This window comes from Mauremys reevesii, linkage group 18 (genome assembly GCF_016161935.1).
Source record: "Mauremys reevesii isolate NIE-2019 linkage group 18, ASM1616193v1, whole genome shotgun sequence".
Taxonomy (NCBI): Eukaryota; Metazoa; Chordata; order Testudines; family Geoemydidae; genus Mauremys; species Mauremys reevesii.
Window position 1 is genome coordinate 3210452 of NC_052640.1, and position 24943 is coordinate 3235394.

At 41.2% G+C, this 24943-nt stretch overlaps 1 protein-coding gene across 5 annotated transcripts; it reads right to left on the reverse strand.

The window, feature by feature from the left end:
• Positions 1-4145: 4145 nt before the first annotated feature.
• ANKRD13A (ankyrin repeat domain 13A) lies at positions 4146-24843 on the reverse strand. 5 transcript variants are annotated; one of them, XM_039505327.1, is made up of 15 exons: positions 24726-24843; positions 21302-21434; positions 21017-21141; positions 20438-20483; positions 19552-19695; positions 18795-18990; positions 17386-17452; positions 13077-13158; positions 12179-12237; positions 10882-11012; positions 9979-10136; positions 9012-9125; positions 7725-7885; positions 7205-7272; positions 4146-6218 (listed from the first exon to the last, which is right to left on the reverse strand). In XM_039505327.1, exons 3-15 carry the CDS (start codon positions 21104-21106, stop codon positions 6020-6022), a joined length of 1515 nt encoding a protein of 504 aa, XP_039361261.1. In that variant the 5' UTR covers positions 21107-21141; positions 21302-21434; positions 24726-24843; the 3' UTR covers positions 4146-6019. The 5 variants fall into 5 exon arrangements, with proteins under 5 accessions (XP_039361261.1, XP_039361259.1, XP_039361257.1 ...); XM_039505325.1 differs by having other exon boundaries at positions 24714-24732; XM_039505323.1 differs by lacking the exon at positions 24726-24843 and adding an exon at positions 24254-24507 and having other exon boundaries at positions 9021-9125.
• Between the last annotated feature and the right edge of the window lie 100 nt (positions 24844-24943).

Below are 24943 nucleotides of genomic sequence, written 5' to 3' on the forward strand. Positions count from 1 at the left end.
ACAATCAACTAAGCCCATGTCATTTCTAAGCCACAGTCAAGTAAGCCCACCTACAGGTTTAATTCACTTTAACTTCACACTTTAACTCATAGTCACTTTCCTGAGTGTCCCCATGTAGATGAGCGTTAAGAGCTTTTTAGCTGTAACAAGCTACAATGTGGCCAAAATTCTCAAAGATGCCCACTATTTTAGGGTGGCATGTTGAGGGGGCTTGGGACAGCCAGGGTGTGAGTTTCAGAGCTAAGCACCTACAACCTCTTGTGACTGCATTTGGAGTACTCAGCACTAGTGAAAGTCAGGTTCTCGGTGGCTCCAGTGAGGCACCCTACATTAGGAAACGTATGAATTCTTTTCCCGGAGAAGTTGGAGAATATTTATCTGCAGCACTTCATGACAGTCTAGCCCCCATGGTCACCTGTGCTGATCAGCTCGCTACACTGGCCAAACAGGAAATGAAATTCAAAAGTTTGTGGGGCTTTTCCTGTCTACCTGGCCAGTGCATCTGAGTTGAGAGTGCTGTCCAGAGCGGTCACAATGGAGCACTCTGGGATAGCTCCTGGAGGCCAATACTATCGAAGGGCGTCCACACTACCCCAAATTCGACCCAGCAAGGTTGATTTCAGCGCTAATCCCCTCATCAGGGAGGAGTACAGAAATCGATTTTAAGAGCCCTTTAAGTCGACAAAAATGGCTTCGTTGTGTGGACGGGTGCAGGGTAAAATCGATCTAACTGCTAAATTCGATCTAAACTCGTAGCGTAGGCCAGGGCTCAGAATGTAACAGCACTTCTGAATTTTTCTGTTCCTCTGGCGCAACATACGGTACTTGCTGTACATGTTGCCCTCAAAACCTACCTGTCTCCCTTGATGGGCTCGTCATCTCAGACTGTTCGTCTGAAATATACTGAGGCTGAATAAGTCAGTACCCTGCTCACAGCTCCTCCCAGAATAAACTGAGGAACTACAGCCCTGATTCAGCAAGGCACTTAAGCAGACCTAACTTTAAGCCCTTGAAGTAAATGATACTGAATGCGTGCCTAAGTACATACTCAGACCCTCCTGAATCAGAGTCTTAAGTGAATTACAATTGATCCTGCTAATAATAATTGTCCTGTTCACTATGCTTTCCTATTGCAGTCATCAAAAGATAGCAATTCAGACAAATAAAACTTAGTTAGCTCCCTAATCGTAGACTGAACTCTCCCCTACATCAATACAGTAATGCAGCAACTGCACATCTTCCCGATACTTTCAGGATATCTAAATGCAGTAGAAAAGTGTCCATATTAAACTGTTCAGAAGAAATTACAAATATACCTAAGTGCTTGAAAGACAGCAGAATAGCACCAACAATTTGTCCTAAACATTTAGCCTCATTTTCAGGGACAATTATAGGCCTAGTGTAGATCACATGGAGATTCAATCACTGTCAAATTACAGCATGAATTTTAAGAGCAGAGTTAATCTGGATTTATAATCCATAAAAGATGGTTACAGCTTTAATGATTCATAGCTTTTTAGAGAATGGTACGTACTTTCTAAATAAGCTCTGTAGAAAGTGAGAACCACGTAAACTATTCATAAATATATATTTGCCCTTTTAAAAAAATGATTCTGTAAACATCAACTATAATATGCACTACTTTACTGTTCTACTCCTATCGCCTTCGCATACAAGGATACTTGCAGATCTCACACAAAAGGACTATATTTCTAAGGGTCTAAAATTCTTCTCATTTACTCGGAGAATATTTGTACTATACAAAGGGTTTCAAAACAGAAGATTCAAAGTTACCTATAAATGTCAGAAAATGTCTGCATGGATTATATGTGTCAGTTTTAAACTACTTAATAATCTTAGACCAACACTGCATATTTGATAGCTTTGTATATGAAAATGTCTCATTTAAGCAAAAAGGTACATCAAAAACATAGAAAAGTAAAAAAAAAATTTAAATATCAGACTTCAGTTACTGTGCTTCAAGGTAGGAGTTATTAAATCATTAATATGCACTGTGGTTTCAGACAGCTGCACAGAAAAAGAAATGCACTGAACAAACAGGCATTAAACTCAAAAAAATCAAACTGTGTGAATGAACTAGATTTATATCATTTAGAGGAAGCCTTTAACAAACTCAGGAGAACCCAAGGCTTAACAATCTTTGATTTGAGAAAAACAATTTCTATCCCAATAGAGCAAGGAACTTCGCTATTAGAAACATGCAGCAGCCACACAAGAAGTTGTGATCTGTTTTTTTTTAAACACCATAAGAACATACAGTGAATTACATGAGCAGGTTACACAGCTGATGCTTTTACTAATTAGTAACTAGCATTTAAAACAAAAAAGCTAGACATGTTAACCTTGGACTTTTTTCAGAGGAGGGATAGTAGCAATTTTCCACCATGACATTCAATTGCCTTAGCCATGAAACCAGTTCTCTCCTGGCAGTTCCCTGCCTCACTCATCGCCTGCCTTTCAAACTTGGAAAGTTCAAAAATCCTGAGTCAGACCCCTCCCAAAATTATGAGACAGAAAAATAAAAATAAAACTGTTTTTTGGTCTGTTTTTGAACCCCCAATATGCCTGGATGACAATGACAGAGAAAAGCGATTTGAGTTCTCACCAGAAAACCCAATTCAAGATCAAATTCTAGATTTGTATGAAGTGCTGCCTCATGGTACAGCACCTCCAGTTTCTCCCCAAACCCCAGAATCCTAGTTTATTTTGTGCCCTTTGCATGCCAATCCTTGCAATTAGTTATGCCATCCCAACCTTCGTCTCAACTTTGCCCACCCCCCAAGCTCATCACTGCCCTTCCTGCAGCTCCAGGGGTTTTTCACCCTTCCATTAGGGGGAGCTCCAGGGGCTTATCCTCTCTTCCCCTTCTCAGGCCTGCTGTTGCAAGGATGGAGAGGGGCAGAGCAGAGAGCAGACTGATCCTTTGCTCACAGGAGGCAGCAGGGGGAGCAGAGCTGCTGGGCTGTTTCTGCTCCCCCTCTCCGGAGCTTTGAGAATGCGGTCAGCTGGCACCTTTCCTACCCCAGAACTCCTCTGGCTCATGAGAGAGCTCTGACCTGCCTCTTGCAAGCAGCCCTCATTGGCTGCTCATCCCAGGAGGTGGCAAAGTGGGGAAGGAGAGGGAGTTCTGGACAGGATTGAGAAAAATCAGACAAGTGCTAGAAATTGTGTCATTGTGAGAGTGGCCCCAGCAGGGGCTAAAATAATGTTACAATTAATTCAGAAGTGCAGGCACTGCTAGTGTTCATCTCCTCTTTCCAGCCAGTCCCGGGCCCAGTCGTTTCCTAGTCAGATTCTGTCCCAGCACTCCAACCCTCCTGATCCCAGCTCCCGTCTCAGTCCCCTCCACACATTGCACGGAGGGTGTTTTCTTTTCTACATTCGCTGGGCACCCCAGCAAGAGAGAGTCTCCCTGGTCTCAGCTCTTGGGTACAGACAGTTCCACTGCAGTTACTGGTGGAAGTAAATGCAGTGAAAGTCCTGCTTAATTCCTTTAGCCCAAGGATAGAGCAATCAAGCACACTCAGTGCAGAGAATGTAGCTGCTAATTAATGACAAGCCTCTACTGTGTATGTAGGAATTGCTGTTTTTTCAGATGCTTATAACCTGGGCAAATTTGGCCAGATTTTGCCGGGAGCAGCAAGTATCACAGCCCAAGCCTACATCCCTGCTCCAGAGCATGGCAGCAGTAGAGCTTCTCAGTTAAATGATTTTAACAGTTTTACCAACATTTCCCCTCTCCCACAAGCTTGGTTCTCAAAAAGCAATGAAGCTTAAAAAAATAAAACAGTAATTTGGCCTGAGGCAGACACCAGGCATGGTAAGTTTCAGTCCAAATGGTCACAGTTGTACAGCAACTGAAAACAGCATTTTATAATGGAAAGTATTCAGCAACCTGACCTATGGTTGTTGGTGCCAGCTCTGCCTAGAATAAAATTTATGTGCTTAACAAAGAATTATTATCCCACCAGCTTCCACTCCCATTTGGGAGGATTCTTCAGTGAATAGGAAGCAAATACACATTTCATTTATGGTGACCAAAGCACAAAAAATAAATTGCTGGGGGGAAGGTGGGTTTGAGATCTTGTTTTTCTATTAGTAATCAGAATGCCAGACAAATGCTCTTAAAGGGAGCAATGCTCTTTATTTCCACATGAGGAAAAAAAACCTGAATTCTTGTATCTGTTATTTCACAACTTGTCACAACGCTAACGAAAGGCTTTAGTCCCTCAGGTAGGTTTGACAGTTACAGCAATTCTCTTTTCAAAGAGAGGAGCAATAATTCCAATGTATAGCTGCTTATGGGTAAGCAAGTGGCAGTGTTACTCCTAATCCCAAATAAACTATTTAGGGATGAAGTCAAAGTTTTATGAAATGCAAGCTGCATAGTCTGAAACAAACATGGCACAGATTATACTGGCACAAGTGTGCATACAAGGAATTTTAATCTGATTGCTACATAAACAATGGATGATTATATGGTATAAAATTGAGTTCTAAATTACCTTTTACTGATTATGATCATGTCAATTTTATTGCAAGTTAGACTGGTTAATAGTATGTCACAGAGCCAGAGGCAGCCCTGTGTTTTGCCTGAGTAACAAATGCAGGATAAGACCACATGTACCATAGGTTTCTTTGCACTTCTGCCAGCTATAAGTAGGAAATATTGCTCAGTAAGATGTTTCACTGCAATAAGGCTTTCCTATGGTTGTACAGTCTGTACTGGAGGAGTGCATTTAACAATCACAGCATGTATGCTGTGTACATTTACAGAAGTGCAGACAAAAGAACTAAAAATATATAGTATGAATAAAGACCTGAGAAAACTTGGTAAAAATACACTCCTGTATTGCTAATGATACTATTCCCTAAGAGTGTAATTGTATTGACTTGGTTTGTCTTAAAAATCAATAAAAAGATTTAGATAAAAAATATGTATTCACATGAAGGATTTACATTTGACTTTTAAAAAGCAATATTTATATTTCCCTTTGAGATGGCAGAACTTACTTATAGGCATACATTAAAATTTCATCTAATTTCTCTGTATGAATTCAGCACCCTACCTCCAAATAAGTGTAAATTTCTTTCACAAAAAAAGTAAATCGATCTTTTAAAAAAGCACCTATTTCTATGTATTTTCTTGCTGCCCTCTTTGATTGTGTGAACTAAGCTGGTCTTGAATCACTAGAGAAACCTATATTTGAATGAACAGGTAGTCCCTTTTCAAGGGAAAAAAAAACTTCTATTAGCTATCTTTTTTGCCCTTGGCCAGAAAGCATTAGTTTAATCTTGAGTGCACCTTTAGCCTGAATTAACTCAAGTTTAAAAATCAACCATATTGATAAGCACCACTGCATTTTAAATGCTCAGGAACTGAAAAGAGAAAATATCCTTAGCCATGTGCACCCAAACCTAATGGAAACCACTCGCTGGAGTGAAAGACTACTTCACACATTCTCCTCTCTATTTAGAAAAGAAACAGGGACTGGCATTCAATTACTAGGAAAGACTGAACAGATTAATATGCCTTTGGTAGGTAATAAGGAAGTTTCTCTTCTGAACTCTCTATATATCAGGTTCTCAAATATCGCTGTGCTCCTACATATATAGCCCAGGCAAGGTGTCCAGTTCTTTAATATATTTCTCTCTCTCTTCCCTTTATGAAATTTTTGAACAGGATATGGCCTGGGAGCCAAATATAGCTCCTGGAATTCTACCACTGCCCTCACCTTTAATCATGGAGGTAGCAGCCCATAGAAACTACAGGTGTCCGCACACAACACGCCAGGGCACTTGGGTCAAGATAGAGAACTGCATGCCCAGAGCTGTAGCATCTCTGGGACACATCTCTATGTTAAAGGTGACAATTAAAAGGTGGCTAGGACGTCCTCTACTTATGCAACCCAAGAGTGGTCCTCAGGCTCCTAGCTACTGCAGCCCTCAGTGTCACATACATTGAGGCACCTCCCTTTTAGAGGTTTGAAGGAGGAGTCTATTTTTCTGTGAGAGAGCGCTGCAAAGCTTGTTGAAATTCTTCCTCCTCCTCTTCACGACGCCGTTTCTCCTGCTCCTGCTGCTCTCTGACAGACAACTCCATGGCAAGCTGTAAGTCTTTATCAAAACTGGAAGACTCATTTGGAGTGCTAACATGGGGAGTACTTGAACTCATAATATAGCTCTCCTGAAGTGCCCTGGTGAGAGAGAGAGAAACAGTTTCAAGAGCTGAGAGGTACATATCCCATTTGACTTCATTTTCTTCCTATCAGTTTTTGAGCAAGGTCTCCAAGAGACTCTCCAACTGCCAGATAGCCTCCCTTTCCTGAAGGGGAAGAAAGCAATCCCCAGGACAGCTACAGAGAGGATTGTGTTCTAGGAAGTAGTCATGCAGTTTCCAAACATGAAATCCATTTTTCTATGAAAGTTCCTGAGAGCCTGCTATCGAAGATCTGCTCCCTAATGGCTGTTTTCAGCAGCCTCTAAATGTGCACTCACCTAGTTTATAAGCACAACCTTCTGCATGTACAAAGCTGATAGTGAGATGATATTCTTTATGCATACACAAATGCTTGTTTGCATCTGCAAGAGGAAGAATCTAAGATACTGCAACCTATTTTCAGAGGGCCATTAAAAATTTGCTCCTAAATTTGTAGGTAACAACAGGTAACTTAAGTTTGGGAAAAAACAAAAATTCTCAAGTGTCCAGGGTGTGGTAAATAAGTGTGAGGACACTTGTTAGAGGGGTGACATTAGCAGCTGTTGCAGGAGAAAAAGAGAATCTTCAATTCTGGTCTAGTTAGATAAAGGATCCTTTGTTCTGAGGGTGCTCAAGGGCTGGTCAAAGAAATCAAAACTCCAATCCTTAGACTGAGCTAGCAAGGCCATATTCTACTATACAAGGAAAACAAGGAGTTTGGTGGCACCTTAAAGACTAACAGATTTATTTGGGCATACGCTTTTGTGGGTAAAAACCCTCACTTTTTCTTGAAAGCTTATGCCCAAATAAATCTGTTAGTCTTTAAGGTGCCACCAAACTCCTTGTTTTCCTTGTATGCAAGAGTACAGCCAAGTAGGAGAGTACAACGTGCAGCATGCCTGTGGGCTACTGCTGGAAGTATTTACACTCTGGCCCAAAAATTTGGCCTATTGCGTTTAAGAATTTTAGAAAAGTTGAAATTACCTTTGATACTGTATATTAAAGTCCTGTGCATAAGCAACTGCTCCATTGGAATGCATTCCTAAGGCTTCCTGGGGAAAAGGGCCACAGTGATTCAGGAATTAGCAATGCAAGTCATATTTGAAAGTCATTTCTAAGTCAGACATGAATATCTCATTGATATTTGCTGTGACAAGTTTCAAAAACTTTCTGTGTTTAGATTCTTTTGAAAACTGCAGTATTACAGGGATCTGTCATCCATTCCTGTAGAAACTATAAATACCTTGGTATGAGTTTAGAGACGTGTCTTTCTATATACAGCTCATGTTAAAATAAAGAAATATTGCTTTGGTGGATAATATAAAGCTGAAACAAGAAGCTAACTCTGTATTAGGTGTACAATTACTTTGGTGAACTGGTACTTCATTTTTAAACTAGCCAAGTAAATTTTTCCAAGTCAAAACCAGGACTGAGGTAAAAGGAGACATACTATACTGTATCTAGAAAAAGAAAGAACATTGAACAGCTGGCAGTACAGACTTACTTTATTCCCACTGGACTCCAACAAACTCTGCCGAATAGCAAACTGCATTATTTCATTATCTTCATCTTGCACACGCACGTTCCTACCATCATGTTGAGTGTGATAAGATTTGGGGATCTCAAACACAGACTGGTCGACCTCAAAGCTAGAGGCTGTAGAAGCTAAAAATATAGTTAAAGATATACTGTATTGTACGCTTACAGCTTGTTAATCCAAAAATCAACTCCCAAAGCCCACTTTCAATTACATAAATAAGCCAAAACAAGACCCCAAGAACATAAGAATGGCCGAACTGGGTCAGACCAATGGTCCATTTAGCCCAATATTCTGTCTTCCGACAGTGGCCAATCCCAAGTGCACCAGAGGGAATGAATAGAACAGGGAATCATCAAGTGATCCATCCCCTGTCACCCATTCCCAGCTTCTGGCAAACAGAGGCTAGGGATACCTCAGAGGATAGTTTTGCATCCCTGCCCAATAGCCACTGATGGACCTATCCTCCATGAACTTATCTATTTCTTTTTTGAACCCTGTTATAATCTTGGCCTTCCGTTCAGATGAACCACCCATAGTATATCCATCATATGTGAATGGGGTCCGGAGAGGCTTACATAGCAGCCAAGGTACAGGAATAAATAGAACATAGATGAACATGGTGCCAGCAAGTTTTGCAGCAGGGAAAACCGACATGTGGCACCAAAGAACTAAGCAGGCTACACTGAACTTTGATAAGTAAAAACAAAAGAGAGGCAAGTTTGCCAAAAAGTTAAGAAACATGAAGTGCAGCCAACCTATCACTAAGGCTGACGACTCCTAGCAGAAGAGTGTGTCAGCAGTTCACAGGGGAATGCATTATACATCTGCAATGTTGTTTCCCCACTATCGTGCACACCCTCCCCATTGTAGCCCTTTCTATATAAGCATGGAAACAAATCCATCGCTGACGATTTACCATTGTACTTCTTTCATATGCAGTATTTGTATAAATGATAAAGGCAAGAACATTAGTCTCCAGTACCCAAGGAGTTAACCTGCAACAGGCAATTGAGTGGGGGTTTTGAAGTGAGAACGGTTATTCTGATTGGTGAATACACATTCCAGCCACTTAGATATTTTACTACACATATGGCTTTCCAGATCAGTTACAGTAAGAACTACAACCTACTGTAGTCTCTTCAGTTCAAGCCTGTACAGCCTACAGGTTTGCTTTATTCTATAAAGCCCATTGCTAGGAAGTACACAAACAAAGCCCGCACATAAACCCACCAGAGCTTTACACCTTCTTACCCAACTCACACTCTGCACCTTCAGCAGTTTGTGATGAAGTTTCCTCAGCTGTCCTGCAGCCATTAACATTTTCAAATGTAATTCGAGCATTAAGCACATGAAACAAGGGAATTTCTGTAAATGGAAGAAGTACAAGATTTCTGTGAGAGACAGCAGAGCTACACACTTTTCCACAGTTACAGCAGCAGCAATGGGGTTTTTATACATGCTTAAAGAGATAAATTTCACAGATATTATGTAGCCGCACAGTGAACTGCACCTCACTTTACCACAGAATAAAATGTCAGTGGTCACTTTGTCTCATAACTTAGCATTGTGCAAGTGAAGTTTTTAGACACATTATATTCACAGAACAGTCAACCAACCCACCTCCCCACAATACACCCGGTGCTGATCACTGCCATGCACTCTTCACAGGGACACACCTTGATGCCATTTGGAAGTTGCAGCTAGTGTAGAATGCAATGGTGGCCCCTTTATTAAGCCGCAGCTCTATGAAGAGAGCATATCACACCTTGCTTCTTGCCTGCAGTGGCCACCTCAGTGAAGTTTAAGATGATGATTTTGACCTATAAAGCCCCAATTATTTGAGTCCCAGCTTTGTGTGGAGAGAGGTGATCTCTTGAGATACTGAAACAGTTGCAGTTATGCAAGGCACTAATGCTAATAGACGGGACTAGCAATAGCTAGTTCTTAGCAACGTATCTTTGCCTTTGGAATTCACTTCCCCGCTTGGTCCTTCAGAGTTTAGATTTAAGGACCATCCAGACAGATGGTAAGGCTCAGCTGTTTTCCCAGGTTCTCTGACTGGGAAATGGGTGGGCTGACAGGTGGCATTTTTAGGAACTGAATTGTATATTAATTTTTGTCCCTGTTTTTAAACTTTTGTGCTGTGGTTAGAGAACACGAATAGAAGCAAAATGGAAATGAAGAAAGAGTCTATGTGCAAAAGATTGCTGAACAGTACCAATTTTGACAGGAAATCCAGGTGGAAATTCCAAAGTGATGAAGTCTTTAAGTCTAGCAAAATGAGCACTAGCTCTGGCCATCAGATCAATGATTGGAGTGACCTGCTCCATGAGAGAGAGGGGGAATTCTTCACACATCCACAAGGTTGCTTTAAACCTGTAACAGCGAGTTATACATGAGGATATTAGAAGAGTTTTCACTTTTCTACTATACATGTGGCAAAATACACATAGTATTAGGCTGATGACAATACCACTAGGGTTGGAAAATGAATTATATGGCCCTGGCACATCCTGGGATACATAGCTTCTTTTTGAAGCTGTGGCCTAGCTGAACTATAACCCCGGTAAGCAGTAAGGACCAAGAATAATTACCATCTGAATGGCTTAGAATGCATGCAGTGAGAAGGTGGTGTCAGTCCAGTTTCCAGCAGAGAGATGTGTGCATCACAGAAATCAAACCTCATAACTGTCCCACTTGTTGGAGGTCTCAGAAGCTGAAGACCGAACTGCACACCCAGTCAGACTTGAGGCACAGTATGGGAGAAACTAGTGTTGGCACTCTCCATGTTACGTCTGGTTTGCTGATAGACTTCAGCCTCCAGAGCCCTCAGACAGACTGGCACCATTCACTTGTATAAAGGGTAGGATTTTACTAAATGGTTCACATTCACCTAACTCTCCTCCCACTGGTTTTATAGGGAGCATGGGCAGGCCAAGACTGAGTGCTTTTGAAAATGCCACCCTTAATTCAATCCCCACTCCCTGCACAAAGTGAATTGTATTAGACATTTACAATATGATTTCTAAAAGCAAAACACTGGAGGAGAATCAAAGCAGGTAGACCTCAAACAGGAAGCGTTTAAGACAAGCATTTCAAGTTATACATTAACATTTCTCACTTCTGTGTTCTAATAGTGACTTCTTTGGGTCTTCCTATGTCTCTATCTTTCAGATCGAACTTCGGGTCAAAATATTCCTCCAGAGTAATGGCTGTAGGGTTATTCATTGTGGCATACTCTGTTTTGAGGTCCTGTAAAAATAAACAGTACATAATAGGTAGACATCAACCCCTCCTACAGAAAGCTTCAGCTGGTATCTCAGATTCTAGTGCAATCTAAGTGACAACTGCATAAAGCAGCACATTTCACCTAAATTGAGAGTCAGCAGTGAAATGAACACACAGATACAACAGACTAAAAGACAGATCTATACATTAATATAGTGATTTTCATGCAGATTGTAGATCTCACAATGCTTTACGAAGACAGGAGAGTCTACCTACAAAAATATAGCCAAACTAGAATGGTGTAAGGATTTAATATGTCAAAGTTAGAAACTATGAAGAAGAGCTCTGTGCGGCTCAAGAGCTTATTCCTCTCACCAATAGAAGTTGGTCCTATAAAAGATATGACCTCACCCACCTTGTCTCTCTAATATCCTGAGACTGACATGGCTACAACTACACTGCATACATAATATAAAGCAGTCCCAGGCTCCGCATTATTCAGAGCAGCCAGTATTATGGCGGGGACTTCAAATTCCAAGAAGGCCAAGTACCTAAGCAAGATCCTTAGCAAAACCCATGGCAGAGCCATCAGCTGGTAAATCAATTACCTACTCATCTTCAAACCCGTACAGATGTAAAAGCATTCTCTCTTATGCAGGGCTGGTAACATCAATAATTCACACTCTGAATAGAACCCAAGGACACCTCCCATTTCTCAAAGTTGCTATATGCTAGCATGCTGCTGCAGCATTTGTACCCCCTGCCACTTCTTTGTAGTGCTGGGTCAGCAGTGAAACATCATATCTTCAATCCAAAACTGCTGCAGGTCTGCATGTTTACAGTTTCAGTACATTTGGTTATTCCAGTCTTCTTGGGAGGTGTGGGGGGGGGGGGTAAGAACAGAAGCCCATGGCAAACCCTCAGAGTCTCATCTCACTCCAGCAGCCCAATTTCCCACTCTTCCTTCCGGATTCCATGACCCGCCTCCAGTACTGAGCTTCTTCAAAAGGAAAAGTACAATTACTCTTACAGCAACAGGCAGGGGTGGAAGGATTAAAACTCTCAAGTGTAAGTCTAGAACCCAGCGTTTGAACTAAGTTGTCTAGAACTGAAGAAACAGTCATTCGTGTTACTTCTCAACACTGCGTGACTGCTTTTAAAGTCAGTGATGAGAGAAAGATTTCACTCACCTGCGCACCATACTCATGCTCTACAGTACCAAGAAAAGATTCCAGTGGATTTCTGTCAGCTTGAGAAAAAGGGAGGGAGAAGGAATAGGCTCATTAGCAGAGTTAATTAACACAGAAGTGCACATGCATCCATCTCAGGCTCTGTGACAAGGGAAGCCCCAGCTCCATAGTGAAAAGAAGATGGACAGAGCCTTGTTTGCTCTGCTCATTCAATGGGGGACAACAGTGGCGAGGCTGGTTTTCGATGAACCCTTTGCTAGAAAAGCCCAAGATTTAAGAATAAAATAGGGGATGGGATGATGATTTTAAGGACACTAACATCAGGGGCATCTAAAATGTATCATTGTCCACCATGCCTGTTTCGGGGAGTGTCTGAAAACTGCTGAGAGGCAATTGTTCCCCCCCACAAGATTATGGTCTTGTTTCCACCTTCTACTATAATCTCAATATGCACCCCAGAATTAAGAGTACAAAAATAATGCAGACATCTTATAGTTTTAACCCAGGTAAAAAGAACAGCTAGGAAGTGAAAATACAGAGGCTTTCACGGCAGAGAATATGCAGGGACAGAAAATGAAACCATGGGGAAGGGTACCACTTTTTGCGGCTTTAGAGCAAACTCTGTTGCTAATTTTCAAACACGTTTTCCCAATAAATAGAATCAAAACTACAGAGAATCATTCACACTTACATTAGAACTTCAGAGAGCCAAGTAATAAGCCACCTCAAGTATACAGCAATTGGAATTAGCCTCAGTGGGTTCAGAGGCAAGTGAGAGTAACCTGCCTGGTTACTCTTCACCAGGATTGTGTTGTGCACAAAGGTTATGTCTTGCCTCTTTGTACAAAGATCTTAACAAAATGTTCTATTTAGTTTCCTTTAACCTATGGGAAGTTACCTTTATATCTTTTTTTCTCTTCTTCTGTCAAGTGTTCTGTTCGGATTTTTGTGACTACATTCACATTGTTTGCCGTATAGACCTTTAAAAAGGATATTATTATCATCATCTATCATACGTATTACTGTCTTGCCTAGGGGTTCCAGTCATAGACCAGGGCCCACTGACAACTATTAAGGATAAGAAAAGCAGCATCTTTAAAGATATCCAAGCAACAAATTCAAAAAGTTAAACCAAGAGGCAGAGGAAAGAGGAGGAACAAGAATCTGTCTACATTTAATGCATCAGAAATCAGTAAAACATGATTGTGTGATCTGTCTATTTAGCTCATTTTTCCATGAAGTGCTGAAAATGTTACAAATATGTATTGTTATGTCATTACGTTGACAGAGTCCCATGCTAATGCTGAGCTAGACAGCCATCTGCTGGGCAAGCTGCTAGAATCAATATAAAAATATCTATCCAAGAATCCATTAACAAAGGAAAACTAGCTAGCATGAGTCATCATTTAGGTCCAATCCTACAGCAGCAAAAGTCAAAGGAGTTTTGTCACTGACTCCAGTGAGAACTGGGTCAGGCCCTTCCAGAGACTCTTGGGAGAAGATTCAGGTGCTTGCAGACAAATTTCCTGTTAATGAAGTTGGTTCCAGCTGAAAGATTGGATGGGCACTTTAAACTGAGGAAGTGTAGAATCCCCCATTTGTGTGTTAATTTTGAGGGAGGAGGAACAGGGAAGAGCAGATAGGCTGCGGCTGTGCTCTCTTTCTACTTAAGTCACTGATAAGATTCTGCAGATGGAATTATGCAACAACTAGAAGGAACTCCAGTTCTCACAGGTGCACACTCATACTTAGGAGTGGTTCCGTAGCAGTGATATGATTCAATCCTTGTTGGTTTGATCCTAAGCAACCAGAGGGGCGAGAAGGTTCCATTTATGGTACCAATTTTTTGACCATACCAGAGCTTCAAATGAATTCAGTTACACATGGGTCAATTGTACAGGTTTAAGCCACTACACTTTAACAAAAAAAAAAAAAACAAAAAAAAAACCCACCCAAAACCCCGCCACATTAAAAGAACAATAAGTCTGCAAAGACCTACATTCACAAGTCAAGAAATGCCAGAACCTTAAATTGGCCCTCTTGAGCATCTACATTATGTTATGGTCACATACCACCCGGGATGGACAGTGCTCATTGAATGGGAGGCTATTCATTGTTTATTTTAATCTTCATTTAATGTACAGTAAATAATGCAGTAGACTATATACCATCCAAATCCTTCACCAAACAAAGGTAACTTAGAATTTCTTCATAGGTTTTCCGTGATTCTCTCATTGCAGTATCTTAGTTCTTTACAAAGATTAATGAATTTATCTTAACAACCCTGTGACCTGAGTGGGCATTACCCCCATTTTACACATGGGAATCTAAAGCACAGGGCAATTAAGGTCGGAAACGTCAACAAATTTTGAGTGCCCAATTTGACAAGTCAAGGAGCTGATTTTTTAGAGTACTTAGTGAGTGCTATGTTCAGAGTACCTCTCCCACTGACCTCAGTTGCAGTTTTGAGTTCTCCGCTCTTTTGCAAAAACAAAAAACAAACAAAAACTAAATAAAACCTCTGGACATCAAGATAGGCACTTGAAAATGAGGAACAGTTAGTGACTACCAGTGAAAAAGTTTGTTTACTTGACTTGCCATGTGATGCTGTGGACTCTGTGACAGAGGCAGGGATAGAATCCAATTCTCCAGAGTGGTGTTCAACCGCTTCAGCCATGTTTTCTCTTCCTGCAGTTCCCTGCCCTCATTCACCACGAAGTGGGTATTCATCCACGAAAGCTCATGCTCCCAAACGTCTGTTAGTCTATAAGGTGCCACAAGACTCTTTGCTGCTTTTACAGATCCAGACTAACACGGCTACCCTCTGATACTATTCTACACAGGTTCTTCTACCATGCTCATCACCATAGTATCTGAATGCCTACAGCAATGTGACTAATAATGGGCACATAACTGGTCCCTCATCCTCTCCCCAGAGGAAGGTGTGCGTGCAGGGGACGACTGTTTGGAATTTTATAATACACACCCCTACTGATATATTTATTTTAGAGAAGGCAAGGTCAAAGTAGTACACTTGCACTGAAAATGAAAGGTGGTGAGATTTGGATTGTCCTTCGTTTCTGGGAGAGTTCATTCCACAGTCTTGGGGGCAATCCCAAGAAAGCTCTGTCTACTGCACAGATGCACTTTACTCTTATGGTAGAAAGTTACACTGTGCCAGAGGAGTGGAGTTGTCAACCATGGTCTTCATCCCAGAGCTTGAGTTATCTTTTAGAGACCCTGGGTCCAGGCCACTGAGTACCCTGAAAATAAGGACCAAGACCTTAAACTTGACTCAATATTTTCTAGGACGCTAGCACCAGAAGCTGAGGATGGGTCTGATGTGTTCACAGTGTTGCTGAGGAGACATGATGCAGTGTTCTGCATCAACTGGAGTTTCCTAAGCACTGAAGGCTTCACGTGCAGGAAATAGTCCAAACAGCTGTAGTCCAAATGAGGTGACAAAGGCATAAATAATGAGGCCAGGTCACTGTCCACCAGTCTCCTAGCCAATGGGAGATGGTAGAAACAGTTACTTGCGTATGCTGCTATGACAGAACTTCACATCAGTGATGAATTCAGGAGTCTCCTAAGCTAGAAGACAGAATTGACCAATTGTGGGTATGTACCTTCAAACAAAAAGTGACTGGACCAGGGCTGTGAATCATTCAAAATGCCTTCCTCTGCCCACCAGCACAGCTTCTGTCTTGCTTCTGTTCAGCTTCAGCCAGCTGTTCTTTGTCCTTGGATTTCACCCAAGCCATAGGCAGTCTTTGTGGCAATGGGATGGGCATGTGGTGAAGGAAAACTAGAGCTCCATTATCCGCATATTGGTGGCACTGGAGTCCATGTTGCCTTACCGGCTCACCTAATGGCTGCGTGTAGATGATGAATAGGACTGGAGAGAGAATTGATCCTTGTGCAGCTCCACAAAGGAGGGGTCAGTTTCCCATCACTACTCAAAGGATGCATCCCTCCAGGAAGAACTTAAACCATTTTAAACACATTACATTGACTGCTACCACCTTTCTCAGGAGAGACAACGGTATCTTTATATGGTCAACAGCAGCAAATGCTGCAGAGAAGTCCAGATGAGAGTCAACATTTCAACAGTGAATGAGAGATGACAGGTGGAGTGGGCATGGGATGAAAAAGGGCTTTGAAAGTGAAGACAAGTAGCTTACATTTGATGCCAGAGAGGAGAGCTAGTGGAGGGATGCAAATAGATGGGGACAAGGTGGTCAAGGTGATGGCTGGTAAATTATCTTTGCAGCAAGATTCTGAATGGATCTGTGCAGGGAAAGATTGCTTTTGCCAAGACGAGAAACAAGGATTTTCTATTAACAGCAGATCATGCATTATTCCCGATTCATTCCCAGAGCACAGTCCACCTTGTGCACTGGATCTTGCAGAAAATAAATGTAATCATGTAATTTTAGATTAATCATCATGCATATGCACAAAGACAAATTAGCTATGCAGAGACCTTACCTATGGCATTTCCTAACTTCTGAGTGCTTGACTTTGCAACCTTAATGTTTTAAATACAATTTCAGTTTTGGGAAAGCTTAAGATGGGGGGGGGGGGGGAGGGGAAGAAGAGATTCAATCATGTTTAAATATATTGACCCTCCATATTGGTCATCCGCAGAGTTGGGATCTTCAGCTCAAGTAGTGGAAGACTCTGCTATGGATCTACTGGAGTAACTGGAGCAGAAGAAGGTTGTTATCTTCTCCTAGACCTGCCACTAGAGCGGATGGAGACACTTTGCTAGCGGGTTTCACAGCTACTTGACAGACAAAGGAATGTAGATACGCAGAAACAATGAGCTCAATTCTAAGTTCTGGAGAAAGCATTCTCTAGTGGTTATACCATTCTGCCTTTCTCCCCAGCAGCCTCTCTCTGTCTGCTTTTGCTCCTACCCCCACCTCCTGAGCTCCTGCCCCTTTATCTGCTACAATCTCCATGGTGTCTGTCATCCGATGTTCCCCTCCACCCCTTGCAGCTCTCACCCACAGACACCTCTCTTGCTATTTGGTACCCTCTCCAAGACTTGTCACTCCCAAAACAGATCTGGTGGCAAAACCACAGAAGTTACAGATACCAAAGCAAGCTATAAAAATCCAAGATACACAGGGGATACAGAAGATCACAATTCTAATTCAATTAGCTAGGAGATATCTTAGTTGTAAATAATTGGTTTTTACCTTTGCTTCATAACCATTAACACCTTCTGCTTTCTCTGTCCTCCATACCCAAAATCCAGATGTATTTCTGATAAAGAGTAAACACCACAATTATCTATGCATTTGCAGTTTATATTTAGCCCCAGGCCGCTGTTTTCCCTAACAACATTTCACCTGAATAGTGTTTTGAGAGGTACCAAAAGTAACAGCTCTAGAGAAAAGGTGCAGCAACAACATAAGCTGTCCCTGCAAACACCAACACTCTTTTCCAACACAGGACTCAGAGTATTTTAATTTCTGTTCACATTCAGACTTTGCCTTAATTGCAGAGACCAATGAACCATGACTTTAGTTTGTGATGTGAATGCCTGACCAGCTAGGAATTGGGAGTTTCTGGAAACCATTGCATCATTTCTATCACTATTAACTTGCTGAGCTTTATTTCAACTAGCAACGTGTAGCTGACAGTTGGGGGACCTGGACTGGTAGAGCTGAAGAAACATTTATCTATGAAATGTCAGGTAATGTTTTCAAACGCTCCTAAGTCCCATTTTCAAAATGAATTTAGAAACTTAGGAACTTAAGTCCCATTGAGAGTCTGTGAATTTTAGAACTTAAAAACTTTAACATGTTACCCCTTAAGTACATCTCAGTATTCAAGAACAAAAAAAACAAAACAAACAAACAAAAAAAACAACAATCTTTACACATCTAGTGGAATCAATTAGCGAGCTTTGATAGCTGCTGTCCCTCAATGGCTGCAATTCTGCATCCATGTTTTGACAAACTCTTCTTCCTTGCAGTAAAAAAACAAAACAAAACAAAATCCACGTCTTCCAGCAGTTATAACTGCTTTATAGCATCCCAAAAATGCGCAGCACAATCGAGATGCTTTCTAGAGAAAACAAGCTCCTTTGACCATGCAGATTAAACGTCAGATAAACTAATGTAACAAAAGGAGGAATATGGTTATAAGTAGTTTGCTGTATTCTCTAATTGATAATATTTAGAAATATTCTTATAGACTTATATGATTAAACTAAAGCCAGAGTAGAATGAATAAGTCAAGAAAAGCTGTAAACCCTACTATTGGTTTTTCAATACTGCACATATGCTTCACAAAATAAGCAGGAACCACCAGTACATATCTGAAATCAGAAGATATAACCCTTGCCTTACTAATATGGGAAACCATATCTTATGGTGCAAATAGACTTCACACCAAATGGAAATTGTTTGCCAGACAAAAAGTAATGAGCTGAGAGGTTATAAAGTGTCTATACGGAACAAGATAGGCAGTTATTGTTACATCCCATATTATTGTTAAGATACATATTACAAGACTTTTAAAAACTACATTGCAAGTATAATAATCTTGCATATTTCATATCTGGAGGATTTATTCATTAAGAGAAGCTTAAATACCTTACCTTTCAAAAGCAATATTTTTAGTATCAAGGCACGTATTAATAATTGGAGACGTAAGGCGTCTTTCCACCTCCTTTCTTTCTGGCATCACAGAGCCCAAAGTCAGACGCTTCATTTGTTGAGAGATTTCAAAACGCTCTGTCGTGACAACTTTGTCATCATGGTTTATCTCAATTAGTTCTGCCCAGCCTCCAGTGTCTGTTGAAAGGGTATATTTTATGGAGTAGACTTCAGAACAAACCTTCAGGATGAAGAGCTGACCAAGACACACACTATAGACTAAAATGAGGATTAAAGCTGCCTTGCAAAGTTTTAATCACTCACTTACCTAGGGCAAGTTACTAGACACCAACATGGTAAGGATGTGCAAGCAGACTGTGTGCCTGCCCAAGTCATTTTTATGATAATTTTGCATAATGGAATTAAGAGACTCTAATAATGAAGCTTCAGGCCTCCAAGAAGAAAAACACAGTGGATTTCTTTTTTGTTTTTGTTGAGAGTGGGAGAGAAGGGTAAAGTCAAGTTCTAGTGATTCATATGTGCTCCAGAAGATTTTTCTTAACAGAAAGTCCAATCACTTTTGCTTAGCCCAGTGACCTGATAGCCCAGAAAATGCATTTCCCAGCACAAATAAGTCTGTGAAAGCATGCAAAAATAAAGCTTATAATTACGTGTGTCCTTTTAGTAACACTAGGAATCTGTCAGGGTAGTTTGCGTACTAATTGATGATCAATGAATCAAATGTAGTCAAGCATTTACCTTCTCCCTTGAAAATTAAGCTACGTTTCCCTCGTTCCCAGCTCATATTTTCAAAGCCCAATAATGTGATATCAACGCGTAACTTAGCTCCGCTTTTCCAGATGCGACAGGTATCATTTGGACACACTCTGGAAACGAGTGGAACTATAAAAGAAACAATGACACACACACATGCAAATATAAAAATCCTTAACAGAGAGGACAAATGTAGGAAGACTAAACTCAACCAGAAGTTATGTGCTTGGTGAAAATGTTATGGTCTGTGTTATGCAGGCCATAAAATAGATGATTATAATGTTCCGTTCTAGCCTTAAACCTATGAATCAATGTCTAGATAACAAAGAACAGAGAGATTATCAGGACTGATTCTTGATTTATTGATTAACGCAATAGGGAAACGAAACATGAGAACAGACCAGTGGCCTGACGCAATTTTGTATCCTGCCTCATGCAATGGCTAAATATGTAGTGGTCTGGAGAAAGTCAAATCACCTGTAATGCTATTTTGCAGTTTCCTGAATATTAAGTTTCCTGAATATTTTATGTCTTGATGCATAATGTTTGTGTAACTGTCTTAACTTATATGTCTCCCAAAAATCAGGATGGCCTTAGAAGAATCTTCAGCACAGTACTCCTTTTTTTAAAAAAAAATATTTAAACAAGAGATATTTGAAGGAAGGGTATAGTTTGTGCAGCAGGCTAAGGTGGTCAGAAGCAATCTTCAAGACTTCAGAGACTTTTTGGGTTGAAGGAAAAAAAATATGGGTTGGGAGAGAGTAAGGGCTTGACAATTGTGTTTTCTTTGCAAACATACTTTTTATTTCAGCAATTTTTTAAACTTAGAGGTAAGAAAGATGTAAAAAATCCCCCAAAAAACCAAACTTACCCCAGCTAGTGAATTCCCATTTCATTTCCACATAAAAATCAGAAGTCTAGTGTAGAAACAAAGTATTCAAATGAACCACCAAGGGAGAGAACACTAGATTAATATTCAGTACAGCATGTCAAATGTACATTTTAGAAACAAGCGAAAGTAGAGGTTTTGAGATGCTCCTGATAGAAAGCACAATGAAACCAACAAGTATGAATTTTACATGTGCTGATATTTGTCATTTAATTTAAATTAATGGGCACAGAGTGTAACACTGTTCTGCAACAGTCTAATGCTATCATTGTTTTCTACTGAATTACTCTTCATTTGTTATTCTACTACAAAAGCACATAACTCTCAGCCTTTGACGTAAGAAGAATAAGCATCCTCCTCCAAGACCCGAGATCATTAATAAAAACGGAGAAAACTCCATAGTCTCCCACATGTTTATGTAGAGCTGATAGGCACAATTTTGAACTGAATAATGCATCATCCTGACTTTAAAGTTGCCAATTTAAGTCAACTAGAACCAAACTAACAATTCGTCCAGCTGCAACTGACCAACATGCCATTCAGGTCTCACTAAGCATTTACCTCATTAATTTTTTGGAGTAATTCAGGAACCCCTCCAAGTGTTGCAGACGTTTGGTGGTAGTCTCGATGCTGCAGTATTAGGTATGCCATCTCTGGGTCTCCTGTGCTTACAGCCTCATGTAAAACTGCAAGAAACCCAAACACAGGCAAGGTTTAATATTAACAAAAGCAAAGTGAATGCTGCAGCCACATCCCACGGTCCTAAGGTGACATTTATAGAGACAGATTTTAGACCCTCAATGTTTAAGGTGAAAACGATTAAGTGCCTGTGAGCTGATCTCTTACCTGTCCATCCCTGTGCATTCTCTTTGGTAACATCTGCCTTGTGTCGAAGGAGGACTTTGGCAGACTCTATATATCCCAAGGAAACAGCGAGGTGCAGCAAGGTCCGACCCCGTGGATCACGCTGATCGACATCCTGTTGAGTAATCAAGAGTTAGTGCAGCTTCAGCATTAGCTATCAAATGTACAATCAGAACACATTTAAGAAAGTTAAAACAAACATTTTCAGCAATAAGCTGTAATCACTCAATATGTATTCCTACAGAACAGTTTGTTGCTTGGAACCACTTATCCTACATGACGTGCTTTGATACTGCTATTGAATTGCCTTCTTAAAAGCCTGATCCTACCGCCCTACTGAAGTCAAACAGGAGTAGAATTGGGCACCATAGAAGTGATTGTGGTAAGGGAGGTATGTGTCACCATGACAAGAAAAGGGGAGGGAAATGAGAGGGAGGAAAAGGGGAGAAACAAAAACAAAAACATTCTAGATTATTCCTTCCCCCTCTCCCTCTCCCTCTCCCACTTCTTTATGAACAGTTTCTTTTAGGAGGAGTAGACAGTGCTCCATTCTTTTTATTTTGTACCATGGGCAGTCACCAGTTAAATGGCCACTGGAGGGTGTAATGGAAGATATCCAACATGTTGGAATCAGCAAAAAAATGTAAGAGCAGGTGACAGTTTACAATGCACATTTTGTATTTTTTTGGTGAGAATATGGACGAACATGACAATTAAAAAAGCATCTATTTGACTGACACACAGAACAATGAAGAGTGAGTGCATTCTCTACAAGTCACTAAGAAATGGAACTACACAAGGCACAAATATCCAAAACATGCAAGCACAACATACTCATACCTTACATATATTTTTCACTACTAGCTTTAGAGATTTGAAACAGAAGAGCATCTATAACTAAAGGAAAATGGGAAAAGTCAAGAGTGGGCTCAGAAAAGAAAGTTATTACATAACTTAACATGGTTATTTGACAGCATTATGTTTAAAACACCAAGTAGTGAACATAAAGGAATCTGAGTTAAACCATCCTCATCTCATTGCTGCAGCTCATATGATCTTCAATCCTACTTTCTCCAAACTGCAATGCCTATTGCAGTGACCAAAATATAAAGGACTTTGGAACCGTCTTATCTCAATTTCTTTGCTACGATTATCCTGTAGCTGTATATTATAGCCATTTATCATTTCATATGCTGACTATATCCAACTAGAGTTTCTTTCCATCCCTCAGACCCTATCAAAGCACATCTGCCACACACAGCAAGCAGTTTGTCCTGAAGATGTAAGAGGAAGTGTACTCCCAGAATGCCTTTTAAAACTTTCACTTAAGAGAGATGTTTCTAGGCTTGATGGAATATGTCTTTCCAACCCTTCATATGTTGTCTGTCTTCTTGTATTATAAGCTCTTTGGGACAGGGAACAGGACTACAGTGTGCACAAACAGGGCTTTATGCATTGTGGGTGATACCAGAATACAGATGATAAAAATAAACTGAGGCAGTAAAATCATATTTGTTGTTACAAGTGTTTATTTTAATACTGCTATAACCTTAAAAGAGAGAGATGAACACCCCAACCAAGGGTTCAATAATATCTATAGAGAATCCCTTGGTACAGACTGAAGATTATATGAATTAGAGACAGTAACAGCATTCCAAGATTCTCAAGAAACAACACAGGTATGCTTTAAGCCAATACTACTGTTTCATAGTGTACAGCTGGAGTTGTGGATGACCATCAGGATTTGTGTCAGAAGGTAGCATTAGCTGATGAGTTCAGAACACATACTCACTATCTCGGGCACAATACAAGCAAATAGGCTATGCTTCTACCAGTGTGTACCCTGCACTACTGAACCTCAAAGTTCAGTCTGTGTATTCCTAAAGCAGCTATAACCATAGTACCTGAGTTACACTAGCATGTTTATTGCTTGGGATTTGATGCAGATTTTTGAATGTTTCTCTTACTGCCTTTCTTTTAACTCTGGTACTTTCATCACAGCTCTTGGCTGACTACAGGATTTTTGTGTTCTCTGTTCTACAGTGAGCCATGATGATCAGCTATTTTCTACCACAGTTGTGGTTCTATATTCTAGAAAGTGCAGAGCTGCTGGGCTCCTATGTTCTAAGGCAGCCAGTGAAGCTCAGAGGACTACACTTGAAATAAGCCCTTTGTGTTTTAACAAGGAAGGAAATTACTGCACTGACAATCTTTGCAAAGAAGTTATCTTAACACCAGATCAGTACTAGGGGAAGGAAGATAATGGCTCAACACAATATAAAGAAAGAAAAATAACCCCCCTCAATTTTCAGTGAACTGTTGGCTCCCTGAGGGTGCCATTCTGATTTTTAAAAAAATCAATTTGTGTTTCATCTTCAGCAGTAGCTGACACCCCTTCTGTGTGTTGGTTTCCTCCTCTCTCTCTCTCTCCCCCCAGCTAGGTGGTACTTATCTGCTGCTTTTCTGGCAAAAAGCATTAGTGCCTGTCACATCTGCCTGTCTTTTGGCCCTGATTCAAATGATTTCTAACATTTTCCTGACAGCTACAGAGTTTTTTACAATCCATCTGTATCTCTCTCAATGCCTTGAATCTGGCTATATTGAAAGACAGTCAAATATTTAATATGCAGAAGTTGCATGACAAAGGGTATAATCTCTGTGCCTTCCTGAGGTGATCCCCTTTTAATCACAAAGAGCTGTAAAAAACAAACAAAAATAAACCCCTACTAAGTTTAACAAAGAGAAACTTAACTAAGATATAAAGTTACTTTCTAAGTCCTCACATCACACAAAATGCATATAGATGATCTATTATCTTGATCTAATGATCAGTCCATCATGTCCTGTACTGTGCCTTGGGCAGTTTCAGAGGAGGACAACCCCTATCTCTACAAGAAGTCACTGCACCACATGTTGGTCTGGTGCCCATTTTACCTTGCCTTCCAGCTCTTTATCCAGCTGTTTGTAGTCATTATTCCAGACTAAGACGTGCAAAGGAAACTTGCTACGAGCCTCGCACGGAGAGCTCATCTTGCCACGTATTAGAGGGCTCAAACCTCCCTGGGGGGGTGGGGGTGCCTGCCCACTCTGATCTCCCCCTCTTTGTTTCTCACGGGGCCCTTACCAAGCCCCTCAGCCCTAGCCCCACAAGACTCTCTCTCCCCACTGACTCCCACCCCCTTCTGGTGCCTTACAAATACCCTCCCCACATCAACCCCCCTCGAACAACCCACATGCCAGCCCCTCACCCTCTGCCCCCCAAGAGGCTCCAGCCACCAGCCCCCTCTGCCCCCCCAACAGGCTCCTAGCCCCCTCGCCCTCTGGGCCCCGCTCCCCTACAGTCTCTCCCCCTCCCTCCCGCGGCGCTCCCGAGCCCCCTCCCCTGACCTCTCACCCTGCCGCTGACCTTTCCCCTCTCCTGACCCCAGCCCCTCGCTTTCCTTCTCTCCCTAGAATGTTTCACACCGGCCAGGGCAGCGGCCGGAACGAACCACTGGGCTCCCGGAAGAGGGTAGGCGCCCGGCTCCCACAAGCCGCTCCGGGGCCAGTCCCTGGCCCCGCTAGCGAGCCCAGGGGGTGGGAGTTACCCCTTACCGCCCCCCCTTCTAGCAGGCAGATGGACCC